Genomic DNA, 23,297 nt, shown 5'->3' on the forward strand with positions numbered 1-23,297 from the left:
AAGCTATGGGGTGGGATATCTCTACGAACAAGTTTTATGAAAAGTGGAGGATGAAAGGAAACAATTAAAGTGCCATTTCCAAAAACTACATTAGGTTTAATAACAGAATTCACAACCCAAAATTTACCCCCAACAAATTTTATTAACCATAACTTACACAGTGTTAAGTAGTTGTTAATTATACACAAATGCCTAAGGATATTTGTAAAGCACTGTGTAATGTAGTTATATCATAGAAACCCTTAATGTTACATACACATTTGCTATTGCTACGCACATGCTTACCTGTGCTTCCACTTTCTCAAGCTCTGCTATTCTGCTCTTGTTCAAATCTTCCTTCTTTTGTTGTAACAATCCTTGTACCAGTTTATGACTGCTCTTCAACCTGCCAGTCCTTAGCCTCCTATACCACCGCTGTATCTTGACAGCCGATAATGTACGAATGTATTCCTTATCTTTATTTGTAGTAGCATTTTTATCACCACAGTTAGTGGATTTATTGTCTGGGGTTTGGTGTTCCAGACACTTCACTTTACCTTCCTCATTTTCTGATAACAAATTTGGTTCACTCACAGCCACGTCACTACTAACAACTTGAGCTGTTCTCAGGTCGATTCTTGTACTATGCTTGGAGTCACGTGTGGTGTGCTCACCTGGGCCAGCTAGTCCCGCAGAGGGTCGAGTTGTGTTGGACAATTTTCTCACTGGGAGACTTGCAGAATGTGGCCTCTTGTTTTTAAAGCTTGTCTTGTCCTTAGAATTCCTCCTGGCAGTAGCGCTGACTACGCTTGGCTCTACTCCAGTGGTAGGGATATTAAGGCGAGGTGGTAGCCAATTCGCAGCCACCATTGGACGGTGCCTCTCCTTAGCTTTGTGGCCAGTAAATGTTTTGCCAGTTAAAACTAAGTCTTTCCCCTCCATCTTCCCTTCATAACAACCTGTGCGCTCCTACAATCATAGATACGAAACAAATACTAAACGTTTCAAAATTTATTACAAATGTTTAACTAATGCCCACCACCTCACGTGATCAAGTAAACAAAGTAAAGAATACGAACTGCTCACGTGCACTTTTTCCCACGAGTTGGAGTGTTCGTAATTGTGGCGCTTTTCGTTCTTTTCCAAACACTTTCAATGATTGGTTTCCAGTCAGAACAACTTTATAGATATGGCAGATAAGAGAAAACTACAAGGTAAAGATGCTGTTTACGTTTCAAAACGTCCTGCTGGTAAAATTTTATGGAGTTGTATTGTATCACACTGTTATAGCGGAGATAGACAGATGTTTAAAAAAGGTTACAGAAGGTGTAGAAACGTTTGACGACATTTGGGAAAAGGTTAGAAGTGTAGTTTCTAAATAAAGACCACCCTACTTTTGTTTACGTGTGTATAACACTCGTAACAAGTGTTAAACCGTCCCGATAGGTACATACGGCAGCGAATGCCAATCAGAAAGAAAAATACGAAGCGGATTTGAAGAAAGAAATAAAAAAACTACAGGTTTTAACTTTTGTGTTCTAATTTATGCTCACCTAACTTTGTTCTGTTTTGTGTTCAATAGAGATTAAGAGACCAAATTAAAACATGGATAGCGTCAAGTGAAATAAAGGATAAATCTCCTTTAGTAGAGCATAGAAAGTTGATAGAAACAGTACGTTAATTTATTATTAAACTTAGTTTTTACTGTGTATTTATTTGTCCAGCAAATGGAGAAATTCAAGATCGTAGAAAGAGAAACAAAAACAAAGGCATACTCAAAAGAAGGTACAGGCTTACATTAACTTCATAACATCTGAGTAACAATTTTATTAACATCATAATGATGAAAAATTGAAGCATGCTCATTTAGTTGTGATAGTCTCATTACCTTACCAAAATTAAAGCAAAGCCCTTGTACTTAACAGTAAACATTGTCTAGACCTAGTAACACTATAAAATGCTGTTTTGTAAGAGAAAAAGCCTATAGTTACCTGCAGGGTTGTTTATAAATTGTCCAGGAGTTTCTTGTTTTGAACAAATGCTGAACAAGTGTTTTATAAATGGAGTATGCGTGTAGCTAAGGGCCTGCATTAGATACTATACATGTTGAAATATGATAGTTTACTAGTGTATCAAGATAGAGTAATATACTTGTCTTTTATGGAAATCACTTGATGTTTATTTTCCTTTCTGCGTTATTACACACATTATCTGCAGGCCTGGGATCAGCTGCTAAAATAGATCCAATACAAAGAGAAAGAGATGACATCAGACAATGGTTAACTGATTGTATTGACAGGCTCAGTCAGGAGGTCGAACAATTTGATGCCGAGATTGAATCACTTTATGCTGGCTCAAAGAAGAGGAAATTAGACAGAGATGTATGAAAAAATGGTGTTATGTACCCTGTGTGTATATGCTGTCTACAATAGTACTGAACTAAACTATTTTGAATGCAGTCATAATAAATTTAGTTTAAATACCTTCATTAAATCTATTTGTGTGTATTTATATATAAATTGTTTGTGTTTTGCTGCCACAGAAAGCTGATCGTGTGGAAGAGCTAACAGAATGGGTGGACAGGCATAAATATCACATTAGACATCTAGAAGTGAGTAGTATACTGGAATTACATTAGAAATGATCGCCATGAAATGTTAATACCAGGCCTGAGGCCAACTTGTCCATAGTCCCATATAGTATGCACACATTTAGACCCGTGAGACACCTTGATAATCAATACATTGATAATATAATCTGTTTTGTGTCTTTAAGGGTATTGCATCATAAGTAGTTTACATATAAGGTGTAGAGAGTTAAATCAGGCAAATCAGATACCATTAGCCAAATTAGCATTTGTTTACCTATTTTTGTTGGTGTTTCCATATCCACATTAGGCGTGAAGCATTGTTGTGATATTTATAGTATATATTTACTAAACTTGTAATCATTGCTGTTACTCTATAACTGTGCATGTACCTACTGACATTTGTAGTGATCAAATTGCATAACATCTACGTGGGGCATGACGTACACTTTGATTATTACTGCAAGAGGCTGAGTTTATATGACACTAATTGCTACACAGTCATACGCTATGCCATGCGATTTGAAAAAAATTCCAATGTCAGTATTCCACTAAGAAATCATCGCATGCTCTATAATATGTGTATATATTCCACTAGTCTATTCCATATGTCTGTCCTTTTGACCGGCCATTGGGTGTATGTATAACTCAAAACATGTTGTAGGATAAAATATTTATCAGACTATTAATTTAGCTATATAACTTATGGTTGTAAATTAAAATGTCCAACTTATTTTAAACCTTTGTTGTGTCATACAGAGGCTGGTTTTGGTGCTCACCAATTTTTTGACATTCAATGTAACAAGATAAAATGACACTTTATTGTGTAGTATTAGTTGTACATTAATCAACTACACACATGATACATACATCAAATTCTTACTACTATGTTTTGTGACATTATAGTAGTATGCCTATAGGCTGACAATTATGTAGCTACTGTGTATGTTTTCTGAGATGTCTGTAAATTTTATTTGTTCTCTGTGATTCATGCATGCGTACACATACTGCAGCGACACACACTGTCATGCACGCATATTACACTACACATGCACACACTATACACACAGTCAATATATAGATGAGTTTGTACGCATTGTCTCAATAATTTATTTTGTGTATTGTAATAGGCCATTTTGCGTAAGCTAGATAACTGTACAATGGAGCCAGATGAGGTATGGAATGATGACAGAGTGGTAATGTGTACACTACTTATTATGTTGAATAGATCAGAGATATCCAAGAAGATGTCAACTACTATATTGATTGTAGTCAGGTGTGTGTGTGTAGTGTGTGCGTGTGCGTGTGTGTGTGTGTGTGTGTGTGCGCGCGCGCCTCATCTTATGTATATTATTTCCTCACTGTAGGAACCAGACTTTACAGAAAATGAATTAATTTACGATGATCTTTGTATTGATGATGGGCCTCCTGGTAAACTACTAACATATGCACCTAGCTAAGCAAGCACGTACACACACACTAAATGTATGCACACACATTACACATACATACATATATTACTAACTGACACATTTTATTATCTGATACTTCTCTTTCACAGCAGCCCAAGGAATAGCTCTCTTAACACAGAATGATGATGAGGTATTCAGTGGGCCACCACACAGTCCACCAACATCATCAACTGGTCCTCTATCACCAACTACTAATAGTAACAATAAGGCCATCACTCCACTAAAGTCAACATCACAGGTACTGTAACTAAGTCGCTAGTGTGCTATGTGTACAGAAACCCTGACATTTATTTCTTGTACTGTAAATCTGCTAATGTCTACATGAGTAATCCTTCATGAATTGTGTGATTCAAATCTTTCTTTGACATATTTTCAATGTGAATAATTATGAATGAAACTTTTGTGATTTTGGTCACAAATGTGGAAGTTTTCTGATTTACAGCAACTTATCCACTTGTTTATTCTTTTTGATTTTTGCAAGTCACAGGTTTTTATTAGTTGTAGTAAGCTACAATATTATACTGTTACAAATACCCCGAGTACAATATCCCTGGCCTTCATGTACTAGTACAGATATTGTACTTGTGTATGTGTTTGTGTTGTCCATTATTACTTCTAAATCCGTGTCACACTAAAGTGCACCAGCCTCTCTCCTTAGTAAGACCATTTGACTGTCTTCATAACCTCATGAATATGACCACCTCATTATAGTGACCTTGTCTGGCAGGTCCCAAACATAGCTAATCTATGCTTCAGTTCATTATAGTGACCAGCTCAAATGTTAAAAGATTTGATGTGGCTTGACTGCAATCACTTTATATGTTGTTAGGCTATGAACATGTGTGCTGGTGTGTACTAACATGGCTTCCTAGTTACATTCTAGTTGTATGGTTGTCATGTGAAATATCATGACCTTATTAACTAGTTCAACCTGTTTTATACATCATGATTTTTCCCTGGTGGTGTCTATATGATGTAATTTATCACATTCTACCTGTGTTGACCTTACTAACTTACATAAATTGAGCTTCATCACAATACGTGTACAATACGTGACCAGGTTTGCGAAGTGGTCTTCCACACACATCAAATTCCATCATGTTGCAAGACCATAATTTTGTTTCAAAGACATAAGTTTAACATCTTTCCACCCATTAAGCTGTGTTGTTGCTCACTTTTTGCCTACATTTTTAAGTCCATAACCTTTTCAACTGATGCTAGGAATCGTCAAAGTGGGTGGATCAGATGTGCTTGTTTTGCAAATCTCATCACATAATTATATAGGTGTACTGTATTTAAAACTTTAAAATTATTGCTATGGGATGACTGTATTTCATGCAAACATCAATACTATAGATAGCAACGATACAAGACTAGTATACAGTGAGGCCAAACTGATTATATTCTACATACAGTGTATACTTAGAGCATTTTTAAAACCATTGATAAAAGATTTATATTATGTGTAACATGAACTGCCACCAGCTCTACCTGACCACATGGTGGATTGTTGAATAGTGTTTAGTCCAGATGTGAAATTGTAAATCCACACATGCACACCTGGTCCTGAGATCTTTTCACAAACAAGTTGATCTGTTACTATAGCTTATGACACTATCTATAGTTTGCACCCTCTCTCAGAAATACTATAGTACTTAAGGGATGTTACTATGCCTCATGTTGTTACAGTTGCCTTATAGCAGAGAAATGTAGTAGAACAATCCCATGATACCACTGCCTGGTGTTGTCTTAAAGGATCTTAGAATGTACACTCCTCGAAAATATGTAATATACAAAATGTCTTGTAGTGACTTGCACTAAGTGACCAAATGTGAAACTACTGTAATTAATAAATATTTGGTGCTGTTATATTGTACTGGGGCTTTATTTCTTACCGTACAGTGGATTGGTCCAGTTGATGTGTGAATTAACGTAGCTGATTGAATCAGCTGGCAAAGTTTTATTTAGTGTATTCCACACAGACCATAATAGTTACAATAGCAATATGTGGGGGCTTACTGACCAGCTCATTGGATAATAGATACTTCGACTGTACTTCGTGTCAGCATTATGATATTAATGTACTGTGTAGTTTTCTTGGTTAAAATTATGCTATGTGTGACAAGACAGTGGTGGCACATATCCTAACTACACAATTTCATTATCCCATGTTCAGTGGTTCCAACCTTACAAGTGCTTATTTTCAAATGTTTGTGCCAACAGTTTCCAGGCAGAACTAATAATATTTGCGACCTGCTGAGCAAAAACCGGCCATTTTCATAAAATTCTATTTTACAATAAAAGCTTATTGAAATAAACTGAGTAAAAATACACATGCTACATTAAAAGATTTATGCACATTTTAATTGCTTCAGTATGCACTAAAACAAAGCTCAAACCAATAAAACCATATATACCATCAGATTTGCCTGTTCATGGATATTACGTAAGAAGATCTTTGTTTTGTGTTTGTACAGCATAAGCACGTGATTTATGGACAGTTATTTACGATGTGGTAGAAATAAGTTTACCAACATCATACCTCGATCAATTTGCCAGTTCATGGTGAAGAGCCACTTCGTATTTTTTTTTTTTCAGCCGTGAGCTATAATCGATTAAATAAGTACCTGTAATTTTATTTGCCATATTGTTGTACAAATCAAATTTATTCCTGTTCCAACTGTCTAGCATTATAATTCCACGACTATTCATCACCATAGGCTGGCTGTCCACTCCTTTGTTACTATAGATAACAGAGAAGCAATAAAATGGAATTTGAGGAATATGTGAAAATTAACAGCTGGTTTTTGCTCTGCTGGTCACATTTAGTGGTAATTCATTGTGAGTTCATTAGTGATGTCCTCTGCTTCACTGCTCAAAGGCTAAAACCTCAAGTACTACAGTAACTGCAGACCTAAACAAATTTTGTCCTGCATGGTTTGTACACTGGCATGTAAAACATGTCAACCTAATAGAAAATTTTGAACATCAAACTGTCTGAAATCAAATTTTAGCTGAATACTATAAGTATTTGCTTGATTCTCTTATTAGAGTGAATGGTGATCTATTGGGGATCTTATTTTCACATGCTCAGTAGTAAGTGCTGACAATAGCAAGTATTGGTCGGTTGTAGGAGGGATTTGAACGGAAGACTGTTGACTGTTATTTTGAGCTCTGCTGGTTCGTTGTGAAGTATGTTGTATGGCTTTGATGTAAAGACTAGGACACCAATAAACGCCTGTGCAAGACAATTGCGTAACTTTTCTTGCCAAAATTTTGTTGTAGCTACTTAATTCACATTGAACTTAAAATTTGTGTGAGTCATTTATATACACCTGGAACCCTGGAGCCATGGTTTGATTAAATTGTTGGAAATGAGTAATGCAATTTGTTTTAAAGAAGGAAATTAACTATGGCTTTAGCTTGATGCAACCTGTGGGGCTAAAGTATTGAAGTAGTGTTGTTATTTGTTTCTGTTATCAACACTCAGGAGTTATTTGATGAAAGAAGAAGAGGCAAATCATTATCTCAATCAGAGTCAACTGCTCCTGAAGTAACTACAATATATTAATACTACATGTGTACACCTGTGTGTTTGTTGTCTCACACCTCAGGTACCCCCATCACCTCGAAGGGCACCAACTAAATCGCACAGTGTAAGCTCCAATAGTACAATGCCTATCACCATGGCAACTACTATGCCAATGTCATTACCGCTGATGACGACGATAGCATCATCAATAACAACAACACCAATCAGTAATTCATCACGGACTGTTTCTATTAGTAGAACATCTTCTACACCAAGTAGTATTAGCAGTAGTAGTAAGGCACCATCATTGTCGTTGTCATCAATACCAACCTCGTCAACAACATCATTAACAATGATCAATAATAACAGAGTCAGGTTGGTCAGCTGTAATTAGAATTGTGTACTGTGTGCAATAATTAGAATTCAAATTTAATACTCCGATGCTATGACGAAAATATATATTTTTTAATTTATTTGTTGGTGGATTCTTTTAAGAAATAATATGGATAGGTGATGTAAAAAAATTTTTTGTCAGATTTTGACCAGCATAATGTTTGCTGTGCTGGTAACTGTCAGAAACTGTCGAAGGTGTGTAGTTAATTGCTTAAGAGCTCCTGTAATAGCTGTTCATTACTTACAAACACTGTAATTGAGCAGTCACCTTGTAATTATGTATGTTGATACACAATACTGTTTTAAAATTGTCATTTGTTCCCTACACAGCAGTCAACCTTCAACCAATGGTTCAACAGGCAAACCTACTATTGTACAGCTACCAAAAGCAGCATTACCCCCAGCTGGCCCTGCCTACTCTGTAGCAGCCGGTGGTCACCATAACAACACACCAGCACCAGCATCACTATCACCACCCTCACAACAATCACTAAGTAACTCTATGGTAAATCATACCGGGGGAATACTCAGTCCTTCAGAAACAACATCAATGCCAACTGTACCCTCAGGGATGCCTTTACAAAATGGTCCAGTCAGTTTGTTGTCACCATTGAGTAAACAACAACATCAAATAAGTGGACTATTACCGATGACATCACCTCTGTCCAATCAGAAGCCTCCATCAGACCAGCAGTTACCTAACTCAACTGTCTCCTCGTCCCAGTCAAGTACGAATTCTTCATTCCTTGATGAGACAGTATTTACAGGTGAGTAGTTTGTTTGTACAATATGTATTGCATAGTTCTTAATGTGTGTGTGTGTGTGCGCGTGCGTGTGTGGTACATCTTGTCATTATTGTTGACATGCTGTTGGTTGTCACAGTGACAATGTTGTATTAGGTACAAGAGTTATTCGAACACCAAAGTTCTAGAGTTAGACAGATGTGTTCAGATTTGTTTGGCCTATTCATTTTAAGAGCTCTACACGCACCTAGTATATTAAGAATTATTAATTTAAAAATGAAGTAGGGGTCCAAACAATAAAAAGTAGTGAAACAAGAGATGAATGATGGTATTACAGCATAGCTTGATGGGAAAATCCCTACATTGGCATGTTATAACAATCATTTTATACAATGCCAAAGTAGGAATTTTACCACCAAGCTATGCTGTAATACCATCATTCATATATTGTTCTACTGTTTTTATTGTTTGGATCCCTACTTCATTTTAAATTAATAACAATTTTAATATACTAGTTTGTTTGGTTTTTCATACAGCTATACACGTGTGACTGTTCTATTAGGGTGAGTGTTGTATTAGAGTATCTCGATTCAGTCTTTCACTTACCAGGGGGTGTGTCACTATTTCATATTTTTGTTGTACTAGCATTATGAATACAGCTAGGCTAATAATAGTGGGGTGTGTCATCGTGATAGATTGTTAAGAGGTTTGGTCTCAATGCTCGATTGCTATTAGTCAACCAAGATTGCATTAATTAATTAATAGGCATGGCATTGAACCTATCATGAAGTTGCCAGTATCTACCAAACATAAGTGCTTAAATAAGTTTGCGGTGTCTAAATATGCTGCTCAAGGAAAGAGTTGATAGGGAAAATTAACATCTTGGTATAGCTTCATTGCAACAACAAGAAGACAATCGGCCTTATTAAAGATTAAAGGAAAGATAAGGCGTAGAGGGCACTAACTCGTCGGAACCCCAAAAGGCACATCCCACTGGTGAGTTTGTTATTGTAGCATAAAATGGTGGCCGTGCGCTGCTTCATTTGGCCTCCAACCTTGCGACTGTGGTCAGGCTGGCAGGCAGGCAGTCAGACAAAAATTCGAGTTTCGGTGATTTGTTTTTTAAAATTCTATATCCAGCCGCCTGTATGTGTTTTCTTGTTTTTAATGCTGTATTTGATGTTAGATAGACTAATATTATTCCATAAGGGTGATTTTTGTCGCGTAATATGATGATATTTAAAGGTGGTATTTGGGGATCCCTACCTGCCGTACTGTTTGATAGAACACTCACGTAATGTGGTGCAATATGGGATCAGCCAAGGAGTCCTGATACTTTGGAACCTAGATTATTATGTAGGAGTCCTCAAGTGTCCACATTAATTGAATAGGTCCACAGTATAGCCATAGGACATAGTGAATTACTGGAAGAGTTAACATTTTGTTTTTAAATGCCAAAACGTACAGCAGGACTGGAACTTGTCATCATTAGAAAGTTAATAGTTTCATCACTCCCCGATGTGTTTGGCTGAATACAACAGTCAGCAGTCACACACTGTTAGGATTTTTCACATGTACACAATGGTTAATTATTACTAAACATAACACGTTATTACTATGTATTATCTATCCCTTACAGCACCAAGTAGTGGTACTATTACAGCACCACAGCCAGCACACCTCACAGTCGACACTCAATTTCATCAAGAACAGCAACAGCCGCTGTCTACACCATCATCTGTTGCCTCAGGCAACTCAACTCCTAATAGTTCAGCTGGTGGAGTCAACAGCAATTCGAGTCCAGTGTCAAGATCAACGCCACCTCTATCATCACACGGACTAACAAACAGCTCACTGGTAAATGATAGTACAGCATTACTACATCAACAGCAAGGACCTAACATGTCATTACGACCGGCCTCCACATCAAATGCAGCGGCCATGTTAGGGCAGCAACACCATTCACTAAATATGATCATGAATGCTAATGCCTTCCATCCACCAAATGCTTTCACTTCGGCTGCCATTCTTCAGTCGTCTACTGGACTGTCAAAGTTTTCATCTACTGATCAGTTTGGAGGGTTTAGTAGTAGCAGTAATGATGGAATAATCAGTGGGAGTGTCCTATCTCCTTCAAGTAGTGTATCATCAATTATTAGTGCTGGAGTGAGTGTGTGTAGTATTAAGTGTGTGTGTGTGCGTGCATGCGTGTGTGTGTGTGTAGAGTATGTGTCACCAGCAAAACCAGTGAAGCAGGCAGTGGTTAGAGGCTTAGAGTATTATCAGCTTGGTAATCGCAAAGTTCCAGCTCTATGATTCCCAATTGCTGTTGTTGTGTCTTTGAGCAAGTCACATTGCTCTGATTTACCCAGCTGTATAATGGTGTCCTGGTGTCAATTAGGAAAGCAAATGCCCAACTGTCCTTGTCTTGTGTTTGAGTCCATTATGAAACTAAGCTCCACAGCCTCTATCTGTGAGACATGGACAGTGATTACTAGTCTCTGCCCCAGAAAGATTTTCTTCAAGTGCGTGAGTGGTGCACACAGGAATCTTAATGTTGGTTCACTGGCAAGTGTTTTGCACAGCTTTTGGAGGCTTTGCTCTGTAGTGCATGTGTGTGTGTGGCTATGTAAGTTGACTCTGTACAAAATTTATCTATTCATTTTACAAATCAGTTACACAATCCTGTGCTGTTCTCATAGCTACAGTTATCAAGTACAATGACAACAGACACCACTACAACACCTCAGCTGTCATCACTAAAGGCCATTGCAGAGCAGGCTGTGGTACAAGCCAACCTTTTTCCTCCATCAAGGAAATTGCCTGAAGGTGGAGATGCACTAAGAAGTGAGTGTGCAATGTATTAATTGTGGTTAGCTAACTGTTAACCATTTTGTTGCCTGCATGCACATGTGTATACTACTAGGGCTGGGCAACAACAAAACAATATAATTTTATCATGATATAGATATAATGTGCCACAACATACCAGGGATTTATCTAGAAAATAAATTGAGGGGGGGGGGGCAATCCGAGTTTTTCAGAAATTGAGGGGAGGCAGAACTTAAATTAGGCTAAATTAGTTTTATTGTAGCTAGCTAGCCATCGACTAAATTTTATGATTTCAAATCAATTTATCATTGTTTCATCATTGGGCTGGTTGAGGCAGAGTTCAGGGGGGGGGGGGGGGGGGGGGGGGAGGGGGGGCAAAATGCCCCCTTTGCCCCCCCCCCTAGAAAAATCCCTGACATACTACAGAAGCTATTGTTACATTATCACTGGACAACAAACAAGGCTGTAGATAAGGTACATTCAGTGACATCAAGATACTCTAATAGAGCAGTCAACCACTCAAACAGTCATTTGTTTACAGGTTTTGGCGATTAAATTTGTTACTTTGGCAAATGAATTTGTCCTGGTGCAATAATTGAATTTGTCACTTTGGCAACTGAATTCATCACTTGGCATTAGAATTAGAATTCATCTGTAACAAGATTGGCAGCTGAAGAAAACATGAAAACAAGATGTAGCAGCTGCTACAAGACCTTATTCAGGTACAACTGTAGTAAACAGCTCTTTATATGATGATAATTCTTCCACTACAATCAACTTTCCCAACTGTACTTCCCCATTAGCGATGGGCATGGTCACTCACGAACAAGCTAATTAATTTGCCAGACAGCTATCAGCTTCAAGTACAACCAGCTTTAATTACTTTCTAGTGTCTCAAACATAACTCTCCATGGCGAAAATGATTCACTTCGTGATGAACGGTTGCTTTCTTGAAGACAATTTAATTATGACGAATTCTTTGTGCCAACGTGACTAATTCAATTGCCAAGGGGACGAATTCATAATATCCTGTAATGTTGAGTTTTATGTTAATGCTATATAGCTCCCTGCATACTGCATTTCTACTGTAACATTGTTGCTGATAATATACCTTCAACCTCAACCCCCTTCACTATTTAGATGTGGTGTATACCTTAAACACAAACTAACTACATGGACAAACTGTAGGGCATGCACTAAACATTCTATCTAGTTTAAGGTGGAGCCTATTAATGTGGGCACACAAATATGGGAACACTTAGTTAAGGGCCAGAATGTAGTTGGCTGGTCCCAAGGTGTTCATATTATACTGTATTATTCCACTGTTTTAGGTCTGGTAGGTATGGATAGCTTGTTGCCGGAAAGAAGCAACTCAACATTATCAAGAAGTGATGCCCACTTACAGCCTCTACTAGGGGTGAGCCCTCTGGGGCCAGTGATGTTGAACAAGGAGAACATAAGTCAGTCACGCATGTTGGACACTGTGTTCAGACACCTACCACAACCAGCTGACAGTGAGAAAGTTCGGTATGTGAGGGTGACATGATGGTCATGTATGTTTGTGCATCCTTGCATGTGTGTGACCACCACTTGAGCTAGGTAGATTTTGCTGTATACCAGACTAGCGGCACTACAAACACACACACACACATACTACCAATGTGTTGTATCTTGTACACACAACCCTACAGGCCTTACCTACAAAGAAATCCACACCCTTCACCACTCTACCACCATCAACACCCACCTGCAACATTTGACAACTTTGATTTGTACCAGAGACTATCAATTGAGACTTTGTTCTTCATCTTCTATTACATGGAAGTGAGTGAGGTAGCATGTCTTTATTCTGCTATTGCATTTATAAGATTACATGTATTTCTTAATGTATAGTTTTACATTTAGACAATGCAACTTTGTCCAGTAAGGCCCTCCTGGTCTTAAAGACTATCTGTCTTTTTCCCAACTGACTAGGTTTTATCATCCAATAGTCTGCCACCAGCTAGTCTACCTCTTAGAGGTTCTAGTAACTAAATTTCCTGGAATTTAGTTGCTAGGCATGTGGAGGTATTGTTTAAATTGTTCACTCATTTGTGTTTGCTGTAGGGGACCAAGGCACAATACTTGGCAGCAAAAGCACTCAAGAAACAATCATGGAGATTCCACACAAAGTACATGATGTGGTTCCAAAGACATGAAGAACCTAAAGCCATCACAGATGAATATGAAATGGTAAAGAAGCAACTGCTAAGATCTTTAATGTACGTTCTTTCATCCTACGCAGGGTACATATATTTATTTTGATTTCGAAAAATGGCAGCAACGCAAGAAGGATGGCTTCACCTTTGAGTACAAATTCCTCGAAGACAAGGAGTTACCTTGAGATCCCATTTAATGCCAACTTTACAGAAACTTGTTAAATTTTTTTCTCTTTTTCTGGCACATCTAATGGAAAAATCGAATAGCCAAACAAAACACCCACTCACTCATTTAATTCGTCGTCAACTTGTAGTAGTTTCTGTGTATGTGTGCGTCTCTGTGTGTGTGTTTGTGTGCGTGGCACATGTTGTTGAAATAATCATGCTCATTTTTTGTACAACAAAACCTCTGTACTACATTATAATACACACCACTGAAAATTTTAATACAAAAAGAATATCCCACAATGAAAAGGTGTACAGTGCATATTAACGTATTTAAGGATTTGCTTTGGGGGGTGGGGGGGTCTGAATTGTGTACTTGTATTAGTGTAATATAAATAGTTGGGGTAGTTAACAGGCATCTTTAAAGGATCCCTATTGTTCATCTTGCATCCTATTAAGGCTTCTCAATAACTATAATTGAGTTTAATGTGTTTACCATGAATATGCCAATCATACATGTACACTGATTGTATGTCTAAGTCTGGATAATAAAATTACTATATTTAAATTGTTAGTTCTTAGCTTGAATGTTGTTTTGACAAGTCATAAACGTATTTGGCACTTGTGACATCTTCAATGGCCATTCCTGTAGGAAAGTGATACATTATACCATATTACAGTAAAACCCTTTGTATTAAGGTCACCTTGGGGGGACCAACCAAAGGTGCCATGATTTTCCATGTTAAGGGATACTTTGGGTCCTGATTAACAGGTTCCACTGTGCTCATACAAGGTGACTTGAAAATGATGTGGATTTAGCATATAGCTAGCTGTGTAGAAGTTTGTCTTAAAGACATGCTATATATGGCTTCAGAGTACTGGTCAACAAGGCACCAAACTACAAAAGTGATTGTTCTATTAGAGTATTTGAAATATTTTAGTTGTATCAACTCATCTGTCGTCACTTGCTTCTTTATGAACAAACATAATTTCTATGAGTTTATAATTATCATATATTTGAGAACACCAACACTTCCACACTATTTGTCTCCATTTAAAGATGAAAATCTTGTGAACAACCATGCAACAAATCAGAAAATTTCTATGCATATATTATTATGGTACCCACTGTTGACAGCTATTAGTGAGGCCCTGTATACAATTTGTAAGAGATAAAACTACTTGCTTTGTATTCTTACCGAGAGATTTAAAAACTACGAATTTTTTAGCCTTATTAAATGAAGGTAGTTTCTTTGTCCCAGCTGCAACTTCTCCAAGTTCTGCATATACCTCAGCCTGTGTGTCATGATGATCACATGATCCACAGTACACACCCCCACATACCTTTGATAATATAACATCACCTGACTCCTTCAATGCACCCTCCCTACTGTCTACCACCACCCATGAATGCTGCATCACATGATCATCTAGTTCCCGCCAGTCAGGACGGACTGCTCCAACACCTAATCAGTAGAACTACTTGACAATTTAGATGGATGTGGTGGTATGCACAGGATAATATTCCTTCATACATACATCACAAATGTACTAGCTTTTAATTTTACCTATCAAAACTAATGCATTTCTTCCCAATAATTCCTTGTTATGTAGCTATCAATACACAATCATGTCAAATAGCTACTGGACTGTCCATTACAACATGTCATGACACAGTCAAGATGATACAGAATGACACAATCATTTTGCTAAAAATTAATAATGGTTTCACTGATCATGCCCAAAAACTACATGGTTGGTACCTACTAAAATTCTGTAACATCTTTAAACATATCCAACCACACAAATCTGACCACAAACAAGTGTTCCTGGTTTCATCCATTCACCATGGAAGATTGGTTCACTAGCTCGTGTCACAGTTACTATGACATCAGCTTCTGACACAGCCTCAAAGACATCCTGGTGTGCAGTAACATGAGCCCCTCCTCCCCCCACAATAGCTGTGATGTCATCCACACACTTCTTGAGGTTAACTGGTGACCGACCCCACACTCTGATCTGTAGTACAATATCACCATGACAACACAGTGACAAAAACCATCTGTATAATAAACATAATCTTTGGTGATGAAGGACCAATATACTATTTATTAACACTTTACAGTGACCAGCACTGAAGGTCTACAGCAACATGTGCTGCAGCCTTAGGATTACATAACCTAATTTCAAGGACTTAGACTTAATGACTATATATGGTCATTGACCATTACACCTTAAATATGAAAACATCAACAGCACAATGAGAAATGTTCAGTCAATTCACATGCAATAATTATACACAGTAGGATATTCATTTTAAAAGGAAGTTTTAACAATAAAATTATCATACTTCTTGAAAATTTCTACTGTGGATGAGCACCCTAGCATGGCTGCGAGCTTCTACACCAGTTCCAATAATGGAGAGTACACTGACATCCTTGCTGGACAGGTGCTGACAGTTATAACAAGGTGCACTGATAACTATACTATATAAATATGGTAAGATGTGACTCACCTTGACGGCAACAGCAGAAGCCGCGGCTGTCCTCAACGGTGTGATGTGTTCACCATCCATCACCTGTGAATAAGACAGGAGTGTCTTCTAATATGTACATAAGATTATATACTTCAAATAGAAGTTCGGTTCACCCAAATGCAAGATGTTTCGTATAACAACAAATGATACTAGATGTAGTCATCTATAGTTGCAAAAAATTTATTGACAAGCAGTTTAGGACCTATGTATCTTTCCAACATGTGGCTATGTGGAATTGTAAGAGGAACACCTCCATTATTGGGGTACAAGTGATCCAAGTACATGTTAGTGGACCTTAATGTCCCCTTTACTGGGTTTGTATGAAGGATGGGATCATAGGGCTGTATAATGCGATATAATTATTTTAATATCAAAGTCCCAGTTGTGAGGACAAAAAACCTGCCTTTATATGTTGTGCATAACTCTAGAAAGAGATTGTTGTAGCAACACAAAGTGTGCCACCAAAGGGTTTTGTAGTTGTAGAGAGATGGTTGCTCTGCTTACCACTAGTGGGACTCCAGTGCTCGGCTCAAACAGAGCAATGACTGCATGAGGATGGCTAGCAATGTTTTCATCAGGATTGTTGCGATAAAATGTCAGCAACTTAACACCCAGACACTTACTGGTTTCAACATAAGCTGGCATGGCACCGAAAAAGCTGTGGGGATGAAACACTGCACATGAATCAAAACTGTATATATACTGCATGGCTGAATTAAAAAAAAAGTTTAATTCTGTTGACATCTGTGTTGAGGATGCATGAAGGAAATACATAACACATGGAGCCTGTGACTTTTCAAGGATACATGAATTTAGTATTGAACAAAAACTTGTCCTTAAAATTTCTACTCCAATAGAAACTTTGGCTAGTATTACACAAAAATGTTTTGGAATGGTAAAAAAAGTATGTGATTACCCTATTTGGAGTGCTGTTATGAAATGTAACTTAATTGTTTCTGTCATTGACAAAGTCTTTCCAAGTCAAATATATTTAGCCTCACCCTCCGTGCTTCACTACTGGTACTAAGGAGCGTACTGGTTGGTTCACACCTTGTTGTTTGGAAAACTGTATCAATACATCTTCAATGACATCAATCAACTTCTTGGGGTCTAATAACTCTTTCACTTTGCTTGCTGGGATGAATGGCAGCTGCTCCATCTTGCACACTATCTCCTTGTCTTGAATTAAAATACTATAATTTTAGATAATAGTTACTACATCAGTAATACTCTTTAAGAAATATTTTTCACAAGTTCGGGACTGCAGCCATCAATTCATAGAATAGTATTATCATTAGTGCACAATAGTGAAAGTGCTAAGTATTGCAAAGTTTCACTTACCAGGGGAGGGTACAACAGGAGGGAGGCACTTGGTCTCCAAAAAAATTTGGCATGCATTGCTGTAAATTACAATTGGAACTCACATTTTCATCCTTCCCCTTTTCCGAAATTTGCTAAAAAGAGGAGGTCCCAAGGCATACTAATAAGACCACCTCATTAGTCATTACCATGTCAAGTAGGTCACATGAACTGTTCAATTAGAGCACTTACCACGAACTACCGGTATACTGTAGTATTAAAGGAAACTCCCACAGAAATGAAGATGTTTACATAGATCATTGTCTCCAGTGTGCATCTAGCAAGGGCAGCTCCAGGAATTTTGGTGACAGGTTTCCAAATTTTCTGTTGTGTTCACATTTGTATGGAGCATGCTCCTCCAGGAAATTATGTATTTGAGTATTTGGTAGTTATTTTCATCAAAAAATTCTTTAGAGCTGACATTTTATGCTTGCTCTGCTGGCATAACCTCAGGAGCAGGCTAAAGAGTTAAGAGGTGGAGCTGTTATTATTATTATACAATGGGCAGAGATACATAAGCAATGAATATTGCCGCAGACCTTTGCGTGTGGCATATTCTTCCAATAATCATCAAATCGCTTTGTGTGAAGCTTAAGCATGCAACAGATATGGATGTCATCCTGGGGGTCTGGGGACATGCCCCCAGGATATTTAAAGTTTTAAATACTCTGACATACAATTTTAGTCTATTTTTACTGTAAGGAAAAAATACAAATTATGACTGAGTAATTGGCTGCTTTATCAGAGTATTTTGAGCTGAACCTTTGTAAATCTAACTTGGCTACTTCTGGACTTAGAAATTCCCCTGGATTCAGCTATCGGGGTCGAGATCGGAGTTTTACCATAATATCTATGGTAATTTACTGTACGTAGCCTCACCACAAATATTTCAATTACTCACCAGATCATTTAGTCATGCATGTCTGTGACTTCCTGGCTGTATGTGATTAGAGGTCGGTGTTTGTGAGTAACGAGACAGTGCAGGGTCAGGGAGGGTGCAGTGCGAGACGAATAAGCTTACTTCCACAGTTCCAGGTCTTTTCGCACAGGCGTTTATTACAATAAGCGTTCCGGTTAAGCGGGCGCCCCTCGGTAGTGAATGGGGTTTTCAACTCAATGGCCATGTCTTTGATCATATCAACAACTTAAACCATAGATCCTTTACACCCAACAGTAAGAACAAATTTGCATCAGTATTTGATTGAAATTGGATATGGACAGACTAAAACGCCTTTGGCCTACTATTAAAAACATTTACCGTACTTTAAATTGTTTTTTATCCATACAAATGCTAAAGGCCTCTGTGCAACAAATGTGGGGAATTATATCAGCCTCTCAAGATATGCCTTGCCATGTCCACACCATGTCCACACCATGTCCACACCATGTCCACACCATGTCCACACCATGTCCACACAGGTGTTTAACACCACTGGTTGCATGTGACTGAGGAATATTCTTGTATATTCTCTCATTGATGGCAATCAATGCACCCTATAGCTAAGCATGTTTAATGCCATCAGTGTAACTTGTCAGGATTTGATCATACTATAAAAGTACTTTAGAAATAAGACTGCACCATGAGACTGATCACACACAAATGTTGGCACTTGACAACAGTAAATATGGTGCATTAGCTATAGCTATTGAAATTCATTGCTGCTTTGACAAGTCATAAATGTACTTGGCACTTGTGACATCTTCTATGGCCATTCCTGTATGAAAGTGAGAAACAAAATATCCATGCAGTCAAAGGGTTAGTAGTTATATCAAGGCAATGGAATTACGTTTTCAGAAAACAGATAAAAACAGTTAGGTCACTTCAAGTGATTAGTTTTTTCATAGGTTCATATATAAAAAGAAAGAACAGTTAAACCAAAATGGTGTGCAGATTTGAAATATCAAACTTACTGGGAGAGTAGCCATGAGGAAACATGTTTACAGCAGTAGTAACAGTTTGAGAAGAGTGAATAATAGCCAGGCTATTGAATACACTGTTATATGAACCTTAGGGACCACCTGGTGTTCAGATAAATGAATCCATATTTTAGGTTGTGCATGAAATCAAGAACCTGCAGCATGTATTTAACACATTTAGTTGCAAACTATAAAAATTTTAAATACTCTAATAGAACAATCGTTTTCATTTCATCATTTTCATTTCCCTCCTTGTGCTTTGATGGGACAAACCACAAGGAGGGACTTGTGCCTTCAGCACTTATAAGCTCCTGTTTGGGATAATTGAAGTTTCACTGTACAAGACTCTTGTTCGTTGAGAATGAGTTGTTGAAGTGATACTGTACCTTGAAAATCACTCGATCAACAAAATTAATAATAACAGGTTGGTTATGTCCATAAACAACTGTTGCAGTGCACTAGTAGTAAATGCTATGGGAGTAGACAATTAACTTCCTAAGCCTGGATCTTTCTTATTAGTTGACTTAAAAACTTCTAATGCTTATCTATAAATATTTGAAATTAGTGAGTGGCCTCAATAAGTTATTACAAAATAGAACTACACCTTTACAAGACTGTTCAGATAAATGGATTAGGGTAAACAAAAGCTGTATAAAGATCCTGGAGTGTCTCAATGTGGTCCCTGGTTTAATCACTAGAATGCACGTCTGTCAGCAAAATACTTTAATTACAGCAGACCCTCAGTTGTGCAACCCTGAAATTGGAATGATTGTTCTATTAGAGTATTTTGAGTACAGCAGGTGTATGTTCTATTAGAGCATTTCAACAGAGCTCTGTATATAAATGTATGGGCTTCAGTTATCTGAACAATTCACTTATCTGAACACTTTCATCATTGCTTGAGACACATTGGGGTTCGGTTAAATGAGGGTTCACTGTACATAGTTTCATTTCACACATTTTATACAGAGATATCTTACCGAGAGATTTAAAAACTGTAAACTTTTCCTTCTCATTAAAAGGAGGTAGTTTCTTTGTCCCAGCTGCAACTTCTCCAAGTTCTGCATATACTTCAGCCTGTGTGTCATGATGATCACATGATCCACAGTACACACCCCTACCCAGAGGAGGTTGGTTATACAATACAATGTATTGACATGTCATTGTGCAACCAGACATATAGCACCTGGAGTTGTAATGATACCTAATTGTGGGATAGTGATTAATAAGTGACTCCTAATAAAATACAAGAAGTTACATTGTTTAAGTATACCGCACAGGATCCCAAGCTGTGTGGCTCGCCTAGACTATGCTGCAAGCAGTCTGTGGATCAAGTCACCATCTCGTCTGGGATTTTATTTGTATCAACAGTGTTTAGTGATTTCCCTGCTTCTAGTTGCAGGTCCATAGTGGAAAAGTGAATCAAGACACATGATAGTGTGTTGTGCTGCCCAAGAAGCTGGCGACACACTAAATAAACAAAATCTTCTTGGTCACATTCTAAAGATATCGGATAAGGAAGCACTTTTTTCTTAGCTATAGAGCCACACAAGATATACGGTTAAATGAAGGCAATTTGCACATTAGAATACTTGGTATTGATACTGAGGAACTTTTGTTTGAGATTATGAGATGTTTGATGACACATGACCATGTCTGCCCCACCCCAGCCCCACCTTTGATAATATAACATCACCTGACTCTTTCAATGCACCCTCCCTACTGTCTACCACCACCCATGAATGTTGCATCACATGATCATCTAGTTCTCGCCAGTCGGGACGACATGCACCAACACCTAAAATTAAATAGTATTTGAAATGAACTCCATCCACACAAATCTGACCACAAACAAGTGCGCCTGGTTTCATCCATTCACCACGTAAGATTGGTTCATTGGCAAACGATACAGTTACTATGACATCAGCTCCTGTCACAGCCTCCGAGACATCCTGGTGTGCAGTAACACGAACCCCTTCCCCCACAATAGCTGTGATGTCATCCACACACTTTTTGAGGTTAACTGGTGACCGACCCCACACTCTGATCTGTAGTGAATTTCAGTTCACATAAAAAATATTACATGGATAGTGCTCTTTTCAATGGGAACCTAGAAATTTTATCGTACTTGCTATACCTCTTGAAAGTTTCTTGTGTGAATCAACACTCTTGCGTGACTGCGAGCTTGTACTCCACTACCAATAATGCACAGCACCTTGGAAGCTTTATCTGACATGTGCTAAATAAGAGATATAAACAACAGTGTCACTGTGTAGCGTGAACATATACCCGTCACCTTGACAGCAACAGCAGATGCTGCGGCAGTTCTCAATGTAGTGATCACCTCACCATCCATCATCTGTGGACAATGAGTATCTTATTTACTTAGACTTTCAAACACAGCTCAGCATTTAGAGAGTTATAAGTGCCAAAATTAGTTTTAACTTAACATGAGAGTTGATTATGAGCAGCAATCAATCTGTTTACACACACCACACAGAAAATAATTGTTAAAATTTATCAGTACAGGCGGATGTTTTTTTTATCAGTGAGTTTCACATCCATTCACTTACTCATTTACAACAGCAACAATATTGAGTTAAAAGGCTGTGGCTCATATTGTAATATTCTGGCCTTAACTGGCTAGTCTCGCGTGGCCATACTGCTTTTTTTTTCTCTTTGTCATTGGGGTAGGGAGAAAAAAGGCCCACGCTTGTCTTGACACTACCCAGACAGATGGATAGTTAACCAAAGAAACGTGATGCATTTTCAGATAGTAGTTACTCGCATCTAGGAGTCACAAGCGCACATTTACAAACGAATCAATGTCTAAAGCTGTTTCAGCATCTACCAAACATTGAATCAGTTATAAGTCACAGGTAAGCAGGATCATTGGCTATTGTACTACGGTAGTTTTATTACAGTGGAGTTTAAGCACATGGAACCATAATTACTGCATACTTGTGATGTAACTGCGTGACATTTCAAGATGATCATGGGATTCGAACCAGACCAGACCCTTTTTTCTCCCTACCCAATGACAAAGAGAAAAAAGCAGTCTGGCCACACAAGACTATTAACTGGGAACTCACATCATGGCTATTTCGGCAAATAAAATACTTCAAGCTGTGCCACAATAGAAAATTATCTTTGTCGGAGTAGTTTGTATAGTAGACCATGATAACATAAATGCACTACTTACAACTAGGGGCACTCCAGTACTTGGCTCTAGTAATACAATAACAGCATGATGGCTGGGAATGTTCTTATCAATATTTCCAGAATAAAATGACACCAACTTAGCTCCCAGGCAGTTACCAACTTCCACATAGGCTGGCATGACGCCAAAGAAACTGTGGAGCAAGAAACATAAACAGGAACTACACTGACATTCCGGATATTTTCGCATACCCGTTGTGCTTGGGCACGGATACTACGGAGCGAACTGGTTGCTGTACGCCTTCCCGTTTGGAAAACTGTATTAGTGCATCTTCAATGATGTCTATCAACTTTTTAGGGTCCAGTAATTCTTTCACTTTGCTTGCAGGAATAAACGGAAACTGCTCCATTTTTACTTCGACAGT

General features: G+C 38.0%; 4 protein-coding genes across 8 annotated transcripts in view; 1 reads left to right on the plus strand and 3 right to left on the minus strand.

Moving 5' to 3' along the window:
• LOC136251243 (centrosomal protein of 131 kDa-like) overlaps positions 1-1,038 on the minus strand; it is a 14,123-nt gene extending 13,085 nt beyond the window's left edge. Inside the window, exon 1 of the mRNA XM_066043662.1 lies at positions 286-1,038. Coding sequence (XP_065899734.1) covers positions 286-921 — 636 coding nt within the window. The 5' untranslated portion in view covers positions 922-1,038. The remainder of the gene's footprint in view (positions 1-285) is intronic.
• On the plus strand, positions 1,033-14,210 carry LOC136251244 (CCR4-NOT transcription complex subunit 3-like). The gene is made up of 20 exons (XM_066043663.1): positions 1,033-1,193; positions 1,270-1,337; positions 1,426-1,500; positions 1,562-1,651; positions 1,704-1,764; positions 2,197-2,360; positions 2,522-2,590; positions 3,697-3,741; positions 3,795-3,842; positions 3,934-3,997; positions 4,128-4,276; positions 7,529-7,591; positions 7,653-7,945; positions 8,294-8,730; positions 10,346-10,872; positions 11,409-11,553; positions 12,870-13,065; positions 13,230-13,362; positions 13,645-13,770; positions 13,823-14,210. Exons 1-20 carry the CDS (start codon positions 1,169-1,171, stop codon positions 13,919-13,921), a joined length of 2,877 nt encoding a protein of 958 aa, XP_065899735.1. The 5' UTR covers positions 1,033-1,168; the 3' UTR covers positions 13,922-14,210.
• Positions 13,873-18,896, minus strand: LOC136251251 (ketimine reductase mu-crystallin-like). 4 transcript variants are annotated; one of them, XM_066043675.1, is made up of 10 exons: positions 18,698-18,894; positions 18,559-18,646; positions 17,439-17,630; positions 16,942-17,095; positions 16,417-16,479; positions 16,252-16,353; positions 15,716-15,920; positions 15,246-15,367; positions 15,101-15,197; positions 13,873-14,547 (listed from the first exon to the last, which is right to left on the minus strand). In XM_066043675.1, exons 3-10 carry the CDS (start codon positions 17,594-17,596, stop codon positions 14,480-14,482), a joined length of 969 nt encoding a protein of 322 aa, XP_065899747.1. In that variant the 5' UTR covers positions 17,597-17,630; positions 18,559-18,646; positions 18,698-18,894; the 3' UTR covers positions 13,873-14,479. The 4 variants fall into 4 exon arrangements, with proteins under 4 accessions (XP_065899747.1, XP_065899746.1, XP_065899745.1 ...); XM_066043674.1 differs by having other exon boundaries at positions 18,574-18,646; positions 18,698-18,893; XM_066043673.1 differs by lacking the exon at positions 18,559-18,646 and having other exon boundaries at positions 18,698-18,896.
• A 438-nt stretch (positions 18,897-19,334) lies between these two features.
• On the minus strand, positions 19,335-23,290 carry LOC136251253 (ketimine reductase mu-crystallin-like). 2 transcript variants are annotated; one of them, XM_066043677.1, is made up of 8 exons: positions 23,125-23,290; positions 22,916-23,066; positions 22,010-22,072; positions 21,851-21,952; positions 21,560-21,761; positions 21,390-21,511; positions 20,694-20,790; positions 19,335-19,511 (listed from the first exon to the last, which is right to left on the minus strand). In XM_066043677.1, the coding sequence occupies exons 1-8, from the start codon at positions 23,280-23,282 to the stop codon at positions 19,450-19,452; spliced, it is 957 nt and encodes a 318-aa protein (XP_065899749.1). In that variant the 5' UTR covers positions 23,283-23,290; the 3' UTR covers positions 19,335-19,449. The 2 variants fall into 2 exon arrangements, 1 of the variants encoding a protein (XP_065899749.1); XR_010698984.1 differs by having other exon boundaries at positions 19,494-19,511; positions 21,410-21,511.
• Between the last annotated feature and the right edge of the window lie 7 nt (positions 23,291-23,297).

Source organism: Dysidea avara, chromosome 3 (assembly GCF_963678975.1).
Source record: "Dysidea avara chromosome 3, odDysAvar1.4, whole genome shotgun sequence".
NCBI lineage: Eukaryota > Metazoa > Porifera > Demospongiae > Dictyoceratida > Dysideidae > Dysidea > Dysidea avara.